We start from the raw sequence: 16,315 nt of genomic DNA, 5'->3' as shown, positions 1-16,315 counted from the left end.
CCTGCTGAATTTCACTGAAATTTTGTTTCCCTGGGACTGCAGGTGCTCATTTCCATCTTCCTTTTTTATCCTCTTTATTCCAGGCTCTATTAATGAATTTCTCTGTGGTGCTTTCCAATCCCCCTCACCGCAATTGCTGAATTTGATCATTTTTCCCTTTTCCCATTCTCCTTCTGCTTTCAGCTGGTCCACCTGGATAATGTTTGTCATCTTCCCTATTTTCCACTGCAGGATGTTTTGCTCAACTTCAGCTGCAAACCCTGGAATTTGGGTATTACAAGGAGGAATTGGGGATGGAAACCAAGGGATCCAGACAGAAACCACGAGCTGGGGATGGCCCAGAGCTGCTGAGCTCTTCTGCTTTAAATTTGTGCCATTTTAATGTTGCAGGAGTTGATGTTTCCACAACAGAAGCAGCAATTTGGGCACCAAAGGACAGAAATGAAGCAAATTTCAGAATCAACGAGGAGCTCCTTGTTTGCAGTGAGTGAAATGCATTTGCTAATTATAAACCAGGGTAAACAAATAAACAAATGGGAGAGGCCACACAGGGGATGTGGGGAAGAGGAGCCCTTTCCCCCCTTTTTCTCCCATTAACTCCCTACTTCCATCTCTCTCTCGTTAATGTTAAGCTTGGCACTCCATTATAGGCACTAATTAGCTCCAGATTTTGGCCTCCAGTTCGTTTTTGCACCATAATTAATGCTGCAGCCATAAGAGCCCCAATCTGATAATGAGGAGAGCACTTGGAAGTGCTCAGACACAGAGCAGCCCATTAGGAGCAGCTCCCAGCCACCCCCAGATGGGAGCTGCTGGGTTTAAGTGTTTCAATTAATGAAACACAAGCAGGATCAATTAATAATATTCAAATGGAAGAGAAAGATTTTTTTTAATGGAGGTTTCACCACTGGCATAATTACATCTTTTATCTGCTGGGAAAAAAAAAACAACCTACATTTGTTAAAGCTGTGGAGTGAAACAGTGGCAAAACCTGGAGCTGTGCAGGGGAGTTTGTCAGGTTTCAAATGTGCCACAGTGGGAGAATCCCAGAATGTCAGGCTGGAAAAGCCCTCCCAGCCCATCCAGTCCCAGCTGTGCCCTGTCCCCACCTTGTCCCCAGCCCAGCGCTCTGAGTGCCACCTCCAGGGATGGGGATCCAAACCTCCCTTTCAGTATTTACCAGCCCTCTCCCTCTGGGAATTGATGGCTTTTCTCTACTGAAATACCCAGTGGAAAATGGAATTACAGCTCGTTGAAATCTGGCAAACAATTCCCCCTCCTTCCCTGCTTTGTGTGTGAACAGCAGAGCTTTTTTTTAGGTGTCAAAAGCAGATTTTGTGCCCAGCATCATGTGTTTGATAACAAAAGGCTGCCATGTGCACATTGTTCCTGTCACTGCTTTGGGTTGCTCAGGAGCAAATGGCACCAACTCCCCCAGAGCAGCTGGGTCTCCCTCCCACCCTCCAGGCTGAGGGGAGAGTTCTGCTCCCGAGGGAATGGCTCACCTAGCCCTCCCTGCCTTTTGTCCTGCCAAATCCACAGTTTTGTGTCCTGGGAACTCTGTACAGCCCCAAGGTGGTGCTGGGAAGCTGTGCCTACCTTAAGGTATTTCATTTAAGGGCTGAAAATTCTATTTTCTTGTAATGGAGTAATGACATAAAAATTAAATAACAAAATACCAGTTAAATAATCAATTAAACCTGTTAAATTAAACCAGTCAATTAAAACCTGTTAAATTTAATAAGAAAAAACCAATTTAAAATTAACAATAAATAACCTTGTGATGCCTTTAACATCTCAGCTAGGACCTGTTGTAGGTTAAGCTCAGTAAATCTTATGTATCAATCTTATCACAACTTTAATTTAAGTTTATTTGGCTGCCTTTCCTCAGGTCCCCATCCTGCTGAGAGAGCAAACACCAGGTTCCACCGTGTTGTGTTCAGTGGGAGTTTCTTCTCCCCTTTCCTTCTGTATCCAGATTTTCCAATTAATAATTCTCTGATGTGATTAAAGTAGCACATTCCTGGCTTTGGACTTTCTCCCTTACAACCCACTGGCTGTGAATTTGTACAGTTCCATCCCTGAGATTGTGAACAATATTAATTAATTGTGAGCTGTGCTCCCCACTCCTCATCCTCTGTGAGCCTTTTATCAGGATTAAATGTCACACCACAGATGGGGACATTGGCAGTGGATGCTGAATTTGAATAAAATCTCCAGATCCTCCCTGCACAGCCTTGGTTTTGAGTGCAGGCTGGGATTTCAGGCTCCCAATGAGTTCCCAGCCTCCTTCCCTGGGCAGTTTCTCCCGTTTCAGGCTGTGCAGGTTCCCAGCCAAGGAGCACAGCTTGCCTGGGCTCTGTTCCTTCCCCTGTTCTCAGGAAGGATGATGCTCCCCTGGCTCATCCCCTTCCCTGCCAAGAGCTCTCTCCCAGCAGGGTCAGATCCTCTGCAGGAGGGGGACAGGAGCTGCTGCCTCATCTTGCTGTGATTCAGAGGCTGCTGAGTCCCCACTTTCTGTCCCTCTGTCCCCAAACCTCCTGTGCTGCTGCTGTTATCCCACCTCAGCCTCTCCAGGAGCTGCTCCTGGGGTTTTATTCAAATTATTCCCGTGAGGATCTGTGCAGGTGGTGCCAGGCCCTGCTCCCTCTGGGATTTCGGGGACCCTCTGAACCTCTGTGGAACAAAGACCTGAGGAAAACCTTTTATTTTTCTTCTGAGCATCCTAAAGAGCAGAGCCTCAAATCTCCTGAAGGTGCCCAAAAGAAAAATGTCAAGCTCAGCATTTGAATGTGCCCTGTCCAGGGCAAGGAGGGGCAGAAATCTGAGTATAAAACACACTTATTTTGTGGGGAGGATGAGGGGAAGCCAAAAAACAAGGGACCATAAACAAGCAAATATTTATTTATTCTCTGATGGGTTTGGGGTTTTCTTTTGCTCAGAGTAAAACCAGCTCTCAGCAGCTCCTGTGGAGATCATTCCTTAGAGAAATTCCCTGCAGACTGGGACATGACATGAAGAGTTCCACTGATCAATGAATTGATTTTGAGAACAGCAGGAGGCAACCAAGGCCATCAAAACACCTGTGTGTGTGTAAACCCTTTATTTCCATATCCCTGCTCCTTACACAAGGTTATTTCTGATATTTTGTGCTTTCTTCTGGTCCTTCTGCAGATCTGAGTGTCTGAGCCACCTGTGACACCCTACCCTTCAATTTCTTTATACATTGCCATCAAATTTGCTGTGCAGAGCAAACAAATAAGTTCAAACTCCTGAAGGTTGTGCCATCCCATGGTGGCCCCTGGGCCTGTCCATTTTCTGCTTCAGAGGAGATGACACAGTCCATAAATCTCTGCCCTAGTCCCTGCTTTGGTAAATAAAATCTGCTCAGATTTATGTCTGCTCCTTCTGAGGAAGAGCAAAGCAGTGATACATGTGGCAAATGGAACAGAAAATTGCTTTTCACCCATCAAGTTTCCAGTGTAACTGACCAAAGTTTGGGCTCTCCTACAGCAATAACGGGTCTCACAAAATAAACCCAATTTTGTAGCACAATTCTTTGTGTTATGTTGAGGCAACCAAAGATGTGCTTTGCCCAATAATTTAGTAAATGGCTTCAAACCATTTTAGGTTTAGGTTGGAGATTGGGGGGAATTCTTGGCACAGGGTGCCCAAGGGCAGGTTGGACATTGGGGGTGGGAGCAGCCTGGGACAGTGGGAGGTGTTTTGGGGTTGGAACTGGATGAGGTTTAAGGTCCCTTTCAATCCAACCCATTCTGGGATTCTCTGATTCTAAGGAATGACAATCACGCTGCTGCCTCAGAGAGGAAGTGAAAGAAATTTGTGTTTATTTTGGCAGAGCTTTATCTGTGCTAAGGAGCCTCCAGAAATCCAGACTTTCACTGCTCCAGCTGCCCAGGGATCCCTGTGTTTGGCCAGGAGAATGGGGCTGCTCCAGGGCTAAACCCAACCCCTTGGAATCAACGTGGCTTCTGAAAAACAATTTATGAACCCAGCATCCCACCCCTTTGCTGAGCCAGTTCTGAATTGCTCCCTTTCATCCTCTCCAGCTGTAATTCATGTTGCTTAATTAATCTTAATTAAGTGTTGTGGGCATCTCTGGAGCTCAGTTCTCTCTTTATTTAATTACACTAACACACCATATAATGGTCTCTGTTTGATGGGATGTTTTGCACAAGAGTTTAATCCAGAAGCTGAAAGAATTAATTAGTTCTTAGAATGTCTCCAGAGGGTTGGCCAAGCAAACTGTGGGTTTGTCACAAATGCCTGGACTCTTCAGTGAGCAGAATCCACCCCTGGTACTGCACACCTTGAGCCACAAACACGTTTCCCCTTGCTGGGGCTCTCACATCCCTGTGGGATCTTCTGGAGCAGGAATCAGGCTCATGGCAGACAGGGAGATTTGGGATTTGTCAAGTTTACAGCTGGTTCCTGTTCCAAAAGCTTTGCCCCCTGTGCCCTGGTCCCTTCTCTGCACACCCACAGCCTGAGCCAGCCCCCAGAGGGGATCAGCTGCCATGGAATGGGAATTCCAGCAGGGAATGATGCCCCTGTTTGCCAGGGCTTGGTGGGAATTCCCTTCCCCAGCACCTCCTGGGACCTTGGCACATCCACGCTGATTTCTTTGCCCAGCAAGGCCTGGAGCTGCTGGGCCTCCTCCTCTTCTCTGCCAAAAAGAACCTGGGATGGCAAAACACAGAACCCTGCAGGGAAACCCTTGGAGCAAGGACAAAGGCAGCCAAGGCAGGGACTGTCCTGTGACCCCGGGGCTCCTGATGCTCCTGCTCGGCTTGACAGCTCCACTCCTGATGATTTTGTCACAGGATCTTCTCTCTAGCTGTGATTCCTTCAGGAACACAACTGCAGGGCAGCACAGGAGTTCCACAGGAGTGCCACAACAACCTTCCAAGGGTGGCCTGCTTAGGATGAGCAAGTTGAGCACCCAAACTCACTGTAGAAGTACAGTTCTTCCCAAAAACAGACAAGCAGAGCCTGATTGGTTTGCTCCCAACATTTCCATGGACTTTCTGCTTCTTCTTGGCCCAAGCAGGGAGGCGTGGATGCATCAGCCATCTCTGCAGGGATTTGTGGGTCAGGAGAGCGTGGTGATGGTTGGATTCTCAAGTTCTGAGGGCCAACTTCCATCCATCCTTCAGGAACTGGCTCCATCCCAACAGAGGGAGATTGCAGGTGGGCCAGGCCCTCCCGAGCACGGCAGCTGGCAGTCCAGTGCTTATGGCAGAACCATTCCAAGAGCTATGACAATGACACTGTTGATAGCTCTGGAAATGGCGCTGCCATCGGCACCACGCGAGGCTCCATCCCCCCTGCTCCTCCTCGTGCTCCTCGGGGGGAAGGAACGAGGATGGAGGAGCAGCTTCAGCTCAAATCCCTGAAATCTTGAGGAAAAGGTCCCAGTGAGGGTGTCTGGAGAAGTCTTCAGAGGTGCTGGCTGCAGTCTGCTGTTGGAATTGCACTTGGGACACAGAGCACACACACACGCACACACACACGTGCCTGTTTCCCCTTTTACCTTGGGTTTAACTGGAATAAAAGGGAAAACCTCCCTCTCTTTCCTCATTCCCCCATGGCAGTTTTCTCTCCTTCCCTTTGGATCCAAGCCAGAGCTGCCGCCCAGCCCTGGAGCTCCTTGTGCTGGGAAAAGCACGTGGAGCTGGCAGGGCACCCGCTGCACCTGCCCAGCAAAGGGCCCCAAACCCAGCTCAGTTCATCCTGGAGCCACTGCCAGTGAAGCACTGATCATCCTCACTGCCCTTCCAGCTGGAGGCCTCTTCAGGCTGCGTATTTCCATTAGTTCTGTTCCTCAAAACTGAAGGATTCATGCTTTGGAAAGTTGGGCTGCCCCTGGTTTCTGCTGCTGAAGCCTCTTTCCAAGGCATCTCTTGTACCACTACAGGCAGAGCTCCCAGCAGGGATCATCCTTACCACACCAAGGGGTTGTTGATGTAGGAAAAAAGACAAAAAGGAGCTTTTCCTTCTCCTTCCAGGCACATCCTGCAGCCTCCAAGGACCATTGTGGGGAAAGGTTTGAGTTACAAGTTGAAAGCACTTTTTCTGATGCCTGAGGTGTTTCAATCAGCTGTGCTCCTACAACAGGCACTGGCAACTCCTCTCTCAGTGCTTCTAAGTCTCAAAAAAGCCCAGCAAGATCTCCAGTAACTTTTGTGCAGCCTCACCGAGGCTCTCATCAATAACAGCTGTGACAAAATCAACTGGGGGACATAAACAAGGACAAAGAGAGGAGCAGAAGAACAAGAAGCAGTTTTCTCACCCCAGTTCTGTCTCCAGACCAGGGAAAATTGGCCCAGAGCATGGAAGAGGCTGCCCAGGGCACCTTTTCCCAGTGCATTTTGTTGCTTCCTGAATCTGAATATTTTGCTGCTGTCCTGACCTTGAGGGAGGCATTTGTCACTTTGACCAGGGAAGTGTAAAATCCTACCAGACCAGATGGGAAAGGTTTTGTAACTACTTTGCATAGATATGATGGAAAAATCAAGATTTTCCTCTCTGTGCCCAGCAGAAGCAGGGGAGAGGTGCTATGTCCAAGGGTCACAGGGTTTGGCAGCAGCTTGGATTGTTCCAGGCAGAGGCAACAACTCCCCTGGAGAGCAGAGAGAGCAGCACACCCAGCAGAGCACACCTGCAGCCTCTCTCCAGTGCAGCTTTTTGGGAAAATTGCAGCCAAGATGGATCACAACAGAGGGGTGGACACAGGGATGCTTCCAGAGGGGTGAGAGCAGACAGAAACACTCACAGGGGACATTTCACAGACACCTGGCACAAAGGACTGAGGGAATAACAGCTGGGTCCAGCTGCAATGGAGACCTTAGAGTGCTCAGTGAAGCCTTAGATCCCAAAATGGGAGGAATCCTGAAGTGTCCCAGGCCAGGTTGGACAGGGAATAACCTGGGAGAGTGGAAGGTGCCATGGCAGGGGGTGGAAGAGGTGAGCCCTAAGGTCCCTTCCAAACCATTCCATGATTCTGTTTCCTGCAGGCCTGGGAGGGGTGGTGGCAGCTCTCCCCCAGTGCTGGGTGTTCTGCAGAGCAGCTCCAGGGAGCAGATTGCAGCCTGAGCTCAGCTCTGCCTCCCCGTGTGCCCAACCCTCCCAGGGAACCTCCCTGGGGAAACTTCCAGATGGAGGGAACAGAAACTGCCCTGAGCTCTGCTGCTGTAAAGGAGCTGCTGAAATCTGTGTGCCTAATGAGGAATGAACAGAAGCACTGAAGAGAAAAAGGAGAGGGAACCCCTGCCTGCCCCAGACCTGTTGGGATAATGGCAGGTTCAGAGGGAGCTGTGCAGTGTGCCCAGGATTTGGGGCTGGGTGAAGGGATGGGTGCCTGGGGATGCTGCAGCTGCTGGGGGGTGTGGCACTGAAGGGAGAGGGGCATTCCCTGTGTCCTGTCAGTCCCTGTGACTTGTCACACACAGGGAGGCTGTCCCTGCGACCACCAGGACTTTCTCAGTCCTGGGGTGAGCCCTGCTCCTTTCCCCTGCCCCCGTTCCAAAACCATTTTGAGGAGGAAGCCAATTCCACACTTATCCCACTCTGCTGGAGCTGCATGTGTGGAAGTGCCTGGCCCTGGAGCATTCCCATGGTGGCAGGAACGCAGACTGTGTTCCTGGAACCTCTGAGGGAAGGGGAAGCCTCTGAGCTGTCAGGTTTAACCAACTTAAAACAGGTCTTGGACACTGCCAGGGATCCAGGGCCTCCCCACCCTCCCAGGGAAGAATTTTCCCTAATATCCAAACCCACTCTCTGTATCCTGCTTTTCTGTGCGTGCTGCCCGCTGAGGAGACCCTGCAGTGCTGCAGCCTCGTCCTTGGAGTGAGAACAACCATCCCAAAGAGAAAATCCCTGTTATCCACATTACCCTGCAGCCAGAAGCCCTCTCCCAATGCCCTGCCAGACATTCCCATTCCCCTGGGGCTGCTGCCTCCACCCCACAAGTGTCAAGCCACAAATCAAGGAGGGTTTACAGTGGGTTGCAATAAACAGTGAACAGACAGAGCTGCAGTAATAAAAGAAGGGACTTACAGAGCATGGTCATGGCTAGACAGGAGCTGGTCTGCTGCAGAAGAGCAGGAGGAGCTTGGAGACAGAGGAACAGCCACTTTTAGTGCAGGAAGGAGCAAAGACAGACACAGTGAGGGAGTTAAAGGGGAAAAAGGAAAAAACACAGAGCTGGTTAATTGGGAAACAGCCCCACATCAAACACTGAGCAGTCAATGGCATCAGTCAGAGCTACATCCCCAAACCTCCCACTGAAAGGAGCCTGACTTTCACTTAGAACCACCTGAGCCATCAGCTGGAGTCCTTTTCTCCATAAACCATTCTAGGAATCATCCTGCTTTTCAAGAAAATCTCCCCACAGGGTTTAAGGCAGGAATTCTCTGAGCCTGTTGTCCAAAATCTCTCCAGCATTGCTCTGGAAGGGATCTGGGAGCTGGGTCCTGCCTTCCTCCCAACCATTCCCTGAGCACCAACCATCCCTCTGCTCTGAGGATCCTCCCTGGAGGAAGCCACAGCTGGCTTTAAACCAAAGTCCAGGGAGTTGTAACTTGGCCACTTCATTTGTCCCCATGATTTTACCAGCCATGCTCACTGCTAAAAAATCTCATTTATGAGGCAGTGCAGAGCTGCTGGAGACCCCTGGCTGGTGGTCCTGGAGTCTTTTGGCAGCTCCAATGTGCTGGAAGTGCTGGGCTGGGGTTTAGGTACAGATGGGAGAGCAATGGCTGAGCTCCCTGACTCAGTCTGCAGTGCAGGAGGACAGCAGTCACCACTTCACCTTTCCCAAAGCTGGATCTATTCCTGCCTGCAAGGACGAGCTTCAAAATCCCCTTCTGTGGGCTGCTGGTCTCTCACCAATCCCCTGGAGCGCAGCAGGGAATTCCAGGGGTTCCTAAAACAGCTGTAACCTCTCCCTCATGCTGCACTTTTCTCCTGAGCCAACAGGAGCCTGAAACGGTGCACATGGAAAAGAAATTTCCTCTATAAAACAGCACTCCTGGACTGGAAGAAATCAAATTTCAGGCATCTACAATTCCTCAGAGTTAAACAGCCTTCCTTATGCCATGAGAGGATAATGTAGAACTGTCCCTGAGTGTGGCTGAGTCTGAAACAGCAGCCTGGGAGCTCTGTGTGTGCTGTGCCTGCAAACGGGAGAGCCCACGAGGGAGGAGAGGAGGGCAGGGGGCTCCAGGACAGCCCAGCAGCCTGGGTGCCCGACTATGAGTTTTGGGCCAAGAAGGACTCCAAGGTGAGCAGACAAAATTTTACAGCCAAATCTCCCCAGGCAAACACATATGAAGCCAAGCATAAGGGGAAAGAGGGTTTTAAGGAAATTAATTTAGCTTGCAGCTTATTTTAAAGGATTTTATGGGCTTGTTTTAAAATTTATCAAGGACAAAGATCCTTTCAAAAACAGAGGAATTGGTTTGTCACTGAAGTGCATCATTCATTTCCCTGAGTTCTGTGAGCTGCTGTTTTATGGGTTTCTCTCACAGAATAGAACCATGGAATATCCTGAGTTCCCACAGGATCATCCAGCCCAGCTCCTGGCCCTGCACAGCCCCAAAATCCCACCCTGGGCATCTCTGGAGCAGTGTCCCATTCCCGGGGAAGCCTGGGCAGTGCCCAGCACCCTCTGGGGAAGAACCTTTCCCAAAATCCATCCTGACCCAGCCCCAGCCCTGCCCTGGGTGCTGTCCCTATCCCAGAGCAGTGATCAGAGCCTGGTTCTCCTCACTCCCGCAGACTGGACAGCGCTGTACCCAAGGAGGGATTTGCAGGGATGCCCAGGAGCTGCGTCCCTGCCAGGGAGGTGGGTGGGACACTCCTGCAGGATAAAACATCCCCCCCTCCAGCTCTCTGAGGCTCTCCTGGCAGCACTTGTGGCAGTGTCACTCCTAATTGCTTCCCTGCCTGTGGAGCGGTTGCTTTGTGCAGTTCTTGTCTCAAAAGCTGGCTCCAAGTGTTATGAAGTGCTTTCAGTGCTAATAAACACCAGCTCTGGTGCTGTAAAAGCCTGTCACAAAAGCAGCACAGGGCATGAATCTCCCTGAATGCATTAATGTGCCTTTAATATATCAGTGGAAAGTGGGACTGCTCCTGTGCACTGACAGATCAATCTGTGATAAAGTTACTCATAGATAACATTAATGTGAGACATGACCAGTGTCTTGATTTTTTCTTGAGTTTGCCTGTTTGGCTCTGCTCTGTTTCATGTAGCTTTGCAAAGGGATAAATCCATATTTCTTCCTTCAATTATTAAATAAATCTCCACAATATATTGCTGTGTATTGCACTTAAACTGTTGTTTATGTGCTTTTCAGAAGTGGCTTCACTTCAGTGGTGGAAAAAGCACTGCCAGGACTCAGAGCTGGGACAGCATGGAGGTTAAAGGAATTGTTAGACTTCATTTTGAGAGAGGAAAGGATTTCAGAGCAGCAAAAGGCTCGTGTGTGGGTATCACATCTTTGGGCTGTGACATCATATCAGGGCAAAGTACAAAAAAAATGGAAGGGGGTGCCCAGGGAGGTTTGGAGAGCCCATCCCTGGAGGTGCCCAAGGAATTCCTGGAGGTGACACTCAGTGCTCTGGGATGGGGACAAGCTGGGGATGGGGCACAGCTTGGACTCGATCCTGGAGGGCTTTTCCAGCCTCAGGGATTCCATGATAACACAAACACTGCAGAGATAAAGCAAAAATCTCTTTAGTGCCACATGCTCCGCCGTTCCTGAAGCGCTTTGATGGCTCCGTGGAATGACACAAATTAACAGGCTCATTAACAACCCTCCTGCCAGATCTTCAGGAGCATCTCTGAAGGGCTGTCAGTGACAGTGGCAGACACAATCCACACTCGGGATGTGATTGACTTTGAAACCACTGCCAGGGAAGGCTGAATGAAGCAAGATGGGAATTCTGGCTGCTCTGAGGGGAAACAGCAGCAGAGGGAGGGAGGAATTGTGGATGAACCGTGCAAGGCTCCCGTTCCCAGCCAGAACAAGGAAAGGGCACACAGCCAAGCCTGTCCCAAGGATTACTGTGCAAAATTCATTTCAGACCCGGGCCTGGGATGTGGCTATGCCTTCCAATCCAATTTAAGGGCAGCCCAGCAGAAGGCCTGGGTAGGAGACCCTGGGGAGTTCCCAAAGTGCCTCCTAAATCTGGTTACCTGCATTTCCAAATACTCTTTTCTGGGTGCCTGGAATAGTCTGCCACAGCCACAGAACAGATTAATGCAGAAGTGAGGACTGGAAATCATCAGCTCCTGCAGGAGCAGCCCCAAGCAGCTGGATTTAATAGGGATGGAATATTTGCAGGGCAGGATGTCATTCCCACATTCCCATAGCAAAAGTGCAGCTTTACTGATGGCAAACCCAAAGCAAGGCTGGCTCTGGATCAATTCCCAGGCCAGGTCACCCACTCAAGATGCACTGAACAGCAGATGGTGGCAAGGATCACCTCTGCCATGCCAAATAAATCAAACCAAACCCTCAAATGCCAATTTCCTGGTTTGAAATGGAAAGTTGAAGGTGGAAAGATGCTCGGAGCTGTCCAGGGGCTGGGCTCACAGGTGGGTGAGCACCACAGGCAATGGGAGGGATCCCAAAAATGGCAAATTGTTAAAAACCAGTCACATCACATCAGATGTGCTGAAAGTCCTCGACACCTTCCTGGAAATACCAAATTTCTGGCCAAGACATCTTGGGAATAACAAGGTTTTCTCTCCCACAGACATTCCAAAAGCCTTAAAAGCAATTTGAACACAGCAACAGGGAGTTTTCCACATTGTGACTTTACAATGGGGTGGTGCATACAGTGCTTAAATAAATTCTCCTCTAGCAATCAGAAAGGAAGAGAATTATTGAAAAGAAGAACAAAGAAGTGAACCTAAAATTAAAATGCACTTACACAATTAGCTCTGAGTTGTAGATACTGCTGCCCCGAGGAAGAACAGAACATGACAATAATTGCTGAGGTTTCCATAGAATTTCTAACCCTAAGGCATGTGGAGCTCTTTGCACATGCTGATTTGCATTGTCTGAAAACACTTTGCTGATAAACCAAATTAATCTCTGGAGAGGAGAGAACCAGCCTAACACATTCAAAGGTCAGTTGAAACAGAAGGAGAGTAGGTGGAGAGCAAAGTTCTATCCATAATGGAGTTTATTCAGGCACCAAAATTAGTTTTAAATGCTGTTTTGGACCTCTGGAGTGAGTGGAAACACTGGCAAAGGACTGGGAGTTGGATCCAATAGGTGCTGCGTTATGAGGGATGGCTGTGGTTTATCTAAATGCAGTTGGAATGTGGGGAATGTGGGGCTGAGGGCTCTGCCCTGGCCATGGGTCCCTAATTCCAGCTGCAAGGCAGACCCTGCCCCACCACAACACCTTCACTGCCCAAAGCACAAATCATGCCATTAAAGCAGACAAAGATGAGTTACATCTCAGTCCTTCCAAAGCTCCAGGTGCCCTGCAGATCCTTGGCTTCCCCACCAGACACAAACTGATGCAGAACTTCTGATCCCAAATCTCGTATTGGGCCAAAGGACAAAAAGGGGTTTAACTGCACTGTAATCTCTCTTTCCAACATCCAGGCACATTGAAAGAGATTATCTTTTGAAAATTGAAGGCAACTGTGCTATTGTAAACCTCTAATCCCTCTCTCCTTTGTAGGAAACAAGATAAATGTCTTGATTTCACTCAACACAATTACAAGAAGCTTTTCTCTTATCAGAAGCCCTCTGCTCCCTCTGGGGAGGCATTTTTGGAGCTGGGACAAGGCTTCAGCAGTTCCTGCTCTTTGGGGAGCAGGGCTTGGGGGAAGGAGGCTCCTCTGACACAGGGTGGTGACTTGGGCTTTGTGGAACACCCAGTCCTGCACCTGAGGGTTCCTCTGCCCCTGGACCCTGCAGCAGATCCCAAATCTCCCCTAACTCAGCCCAAATTTGTCTGAGGGACCTTTGATAGTCACAGCTCCCTGTGCCCTGACAGCCCCAGCCACAGGGAATGGCACTGTGCAGGCTGGCACTGCTGCCAAGCTGGGAAACCACGCCAGGCAAGTTGGAACATAAGTTTGGTTGTAAATATTGGCAAAGCTTCATTAAAAAATTAAGAAAGCTCCTTCAAGAAATGACAAAACTCTTTTTTTAGTTGTTACTGAGTCTAATCATCCCCCATATTTTTAGAGAATTCCTTTCCAGGTTGGCAGCTAATGAAATTTAGGTGAAAATCAAATTACCTCTTGACTATTTAACAACATTAGCATTTCCAGGCAGCAATCAGATCCCCTCAGCTTGGGCTTGGTCTGGAGCCACTTCTGCTGGCACAGGGAGCTGATCCCTGAACTGAAACCTCTGGAGTGGAAAACACATCTTGAGCAACCTCTGGCTGCCCTGCCCTGGGCAAAACAAATGAAATATCACTGAACTCACCATTTTAAATGCTCATCATTTGCTCTATCTCTCAAGGTTTTGCTCAGGAATTTCCAAAAAAAGAATTTAGTGGGAATGTGCTTTATCAGCCCCTTGGCAAGGGGGAAAACTCTTCCCTGATGGTGCCATGAATAAAGGAACTGCTGGAGAAGGGGCAACACAGACTCCAAAGCTCTGCAGGTGCCACCAGCACAAAAACTCCACACTTGCCTCCAAAAATGCCCAGTGCAAATCCAGTGTGAAACAGGGGGAACATGGGGAGGGCAGAGCAAGCCCAAAACATCCAGCTGGGGTCCATGAACTCTCCTGAAGGAGACAGAACCTCTCAGAGCTCTGACTCATCTTGCAGGATCATCAAAGTTCCCAGAAATTTCAACCCTTTCCAACCCCCAGCACTGAGTGTGCTGCTCTGCCTTGGGAAGCTCCGTGGTCTCTTCACCTGCCTGAGTGCTCAGGGAAGGAAAAAGAACAGGAGGAGATATTTTACCTGTGAGCCCAGATCCTGAGAGACCTGCTGGGTGCACCAGGAACAGCTCTGAGGGACGACCTCTGCATTTCCTGAACTGAGCCACAGCTGCAGCCCATGAAATCCCACCCTCAATGAAATCCCACCCTCCCAGGTGGGGTGGGATCACTGCTCCACCCCCAGCACACCTGTGCTGTGCGGGAACCCTGGCTGAGAGCCACACATCACAAACCATTCAAAAACCACCACAGACCATTCAAAACACATCACAAACCATTCAAAAAACCACCACAAACCATTCAAACACCCACACAAACCATTCTGGGGTTCCAGGATTCTGTGATCACTCATCCTTTTGCTCCACAGCAGTTCTGACCACTTTCCTACCACCAGGGATTTATTTTTATTCCACTGGATCCATGGAGCTGTTAAACCTCTAAAAACTGGAGCCTGAGCTGCTGCACTCCTGTTCCAGTGGCAGCAGGGAGCACGGGGGCTCACTGCAGTTCCAACACCCCCAGGTGCTCATTTCTGCTTTTTTCCACTTTGTTTCTCTTGGCTCATTCAAGAGAAAAATCAGGAAGTGTTTTCCCCTTGGAGAAATCCTATTGACATTTGGAGAAGACCTCTCAGTGGTGGAAAAGGAGTGGTAAATAAACCTCTCACCAGAGCTTTCCCTGAAGAGAGCGATGCAGTGCTCTGAGCACTTCTGAGAGGAAATGGGAACACAGCAGAGTGACCTCCCTGACCCAGATGTTCCAGAGTTTGTCTGCTCTGATCATTGCTCAAATACATTTCACCCAAAGTCTTCTTTGCTATGGCAAAATTTCACAACATGTTTTCTCCAGGAATTCCAGCAATGCTGACCTGGCTCCCCATCCACTTGTGCTGTACAAGAGTTCAATGATTCACGGAGGCAGGAGTTTGTTGGTTTGTGTTGAATAAATACTTACTGGTGACAGAAGAAATGCAAACACTCCATTTCAAGGGGAGCACAGCATTTTTCAGATGATTTTGGCTTTTTCAGTCTGGTGTTGCACAGAGCCCTCAACACCCAGAAATCCCCATCGATTTACAGCTCATTATTGTGCTAACTTGTGTCATAGCTGAGTTCAGCACAAGGTCTGTCCCTCTTGCCACTGCTTTCCCTGCCAGGGGACAAAAAGTAGCTGTAAAACCCCACTGCCACAACCTCCTCATTTGCAGAAACTTTTGGTCCCTTTGCTAAAGAAGATGCAGCAGGCAACATCCACAGGGTCAAGTTGTTCCCTTCAGACCAAACGATGCCAAAATTCACACACAACTTTGCATTCTCCCAGCTCTTTCTGGGCACAGCTCTGGAGGAACTGCCCACACCTGCTGCCTACAAACCCAGGCTGTCTGATTGCTTTTGTCCCTTCCCTTTCTAAGCACTGATACCACCAAGATACTGCAAAATGAAAGCAATCCTGTACAAACTCCTCTTGCTAGCGGCTGCAGGCTCTGGGCAGCCCTGGGCTGATGCCTTCAGTTTGAGCTTTCATATTTTCCAGACTCTGTACTGCACTGATACAGAACTCTGAATTTCATATAAAGTCAGCAAGTTCTCCTGATTGTTCCTGACGCAGAACAATCCTTTTCCAGCCCCACAACAAAGGACACCGCTGCAGCTTCAGCCCCAAAAGTGCAAACAGCAGGGAATGGAGGGGAGCAACCTGGGAGGGTGGGACTGCATCCCCTGGAGCTGGAACTGGACACGGAACCCCAGGATGGAAATGGACCCAAACTTATCAAAGTGTGGGAACTCGTGGCCAGGATCCATCTGGGGTGGAGCCACGGCCGGGCTCTGGCACTGCCCAAGGTGTGTCCTGTGAAGGGCTTTTAACAAATCTCTATTCCTGTCACACTGTAGCCTAGGTGGCCTTCTAGGCAGCCTCTGAAGGCAGACTCACCTCAGCACGTGCGTGGAGCCGTTGATGGTGGTGGTGGAGCAGGGCACGGTCTGGCCCAGGATGGAAGGCCTTCGGTAGCGCTCGTCACCGCAGCAGAGGATGATGAGGAAGGCACGTCTGAAAGCCTTGTTGAGGAAGGCGTAGAGGAAAGGGTTCAAGCCCGAGTTGATGTAGCCCAGCCACAGGAAGGCCGTCCATATCTTGCCGGGCACTGTGTAGTTAATGAAGGGATCCACGATGTTGGTGACAAAGAAAGGGGCCCAGCAGAGGCAGAAGCAGCCCATGATGATGCACAGGGTCTTGGCAGCTTTGGTCTCTGTTTTCATGCGGTGGCTGCTGTGCTGGTCAGGGGGGTGCTGCCGTGGCTCCTGAGGGCCCTGATGTGGCTCCTGGGGGTGTTGCCATGGCTCGTGAAGGCCCCGCCATGGTTCCTG

At 49.6% G+C, this 16,315-nt stretch overlaps 1 protein-coding gene across 1 annotated transcript in view; it reads right to left on the bottom strand.

Moving 5' to 3' along the window:
• The window catches only part of HTR4 (5-hydroxytryptamine receptor 4), a 52,124-nt gene that overhangs the window by 5,298 nt on the left and 30,511 nt on the right, over positions 1-16,315 (bottom strand). The window contains 1 exon segment of the mRNA XM_031055286.1: positions 15,882-16,315. This exon segment is cut by the window's right edge and continues 123 nt beyond it. Coding sequence (XP_030911146.1) covers positions 15,882-16,315 — 434 coding nt within the window.

Source organism: Geospiza fortis, unplaced genomic scaffold, assembly GCF_000277835.1.
Source record: "Geospiza fortis unplaced genomic scaffold, GeoFor_1.0 scaffold55, whole genome shotgun sequence".
NCBI classification, from domain to species: domain Eukaryota; kingdom Metazoa; phylum Chordata; class Aves; order Passeriformes; family Thraupidae; genus Geospiza; species Geospiza fortis.
The sequence above is the reverse complement of the archived record's forward strand: the minus strand, read 5'-3'. Positions and strand labels throughout refer to the sequence as shown.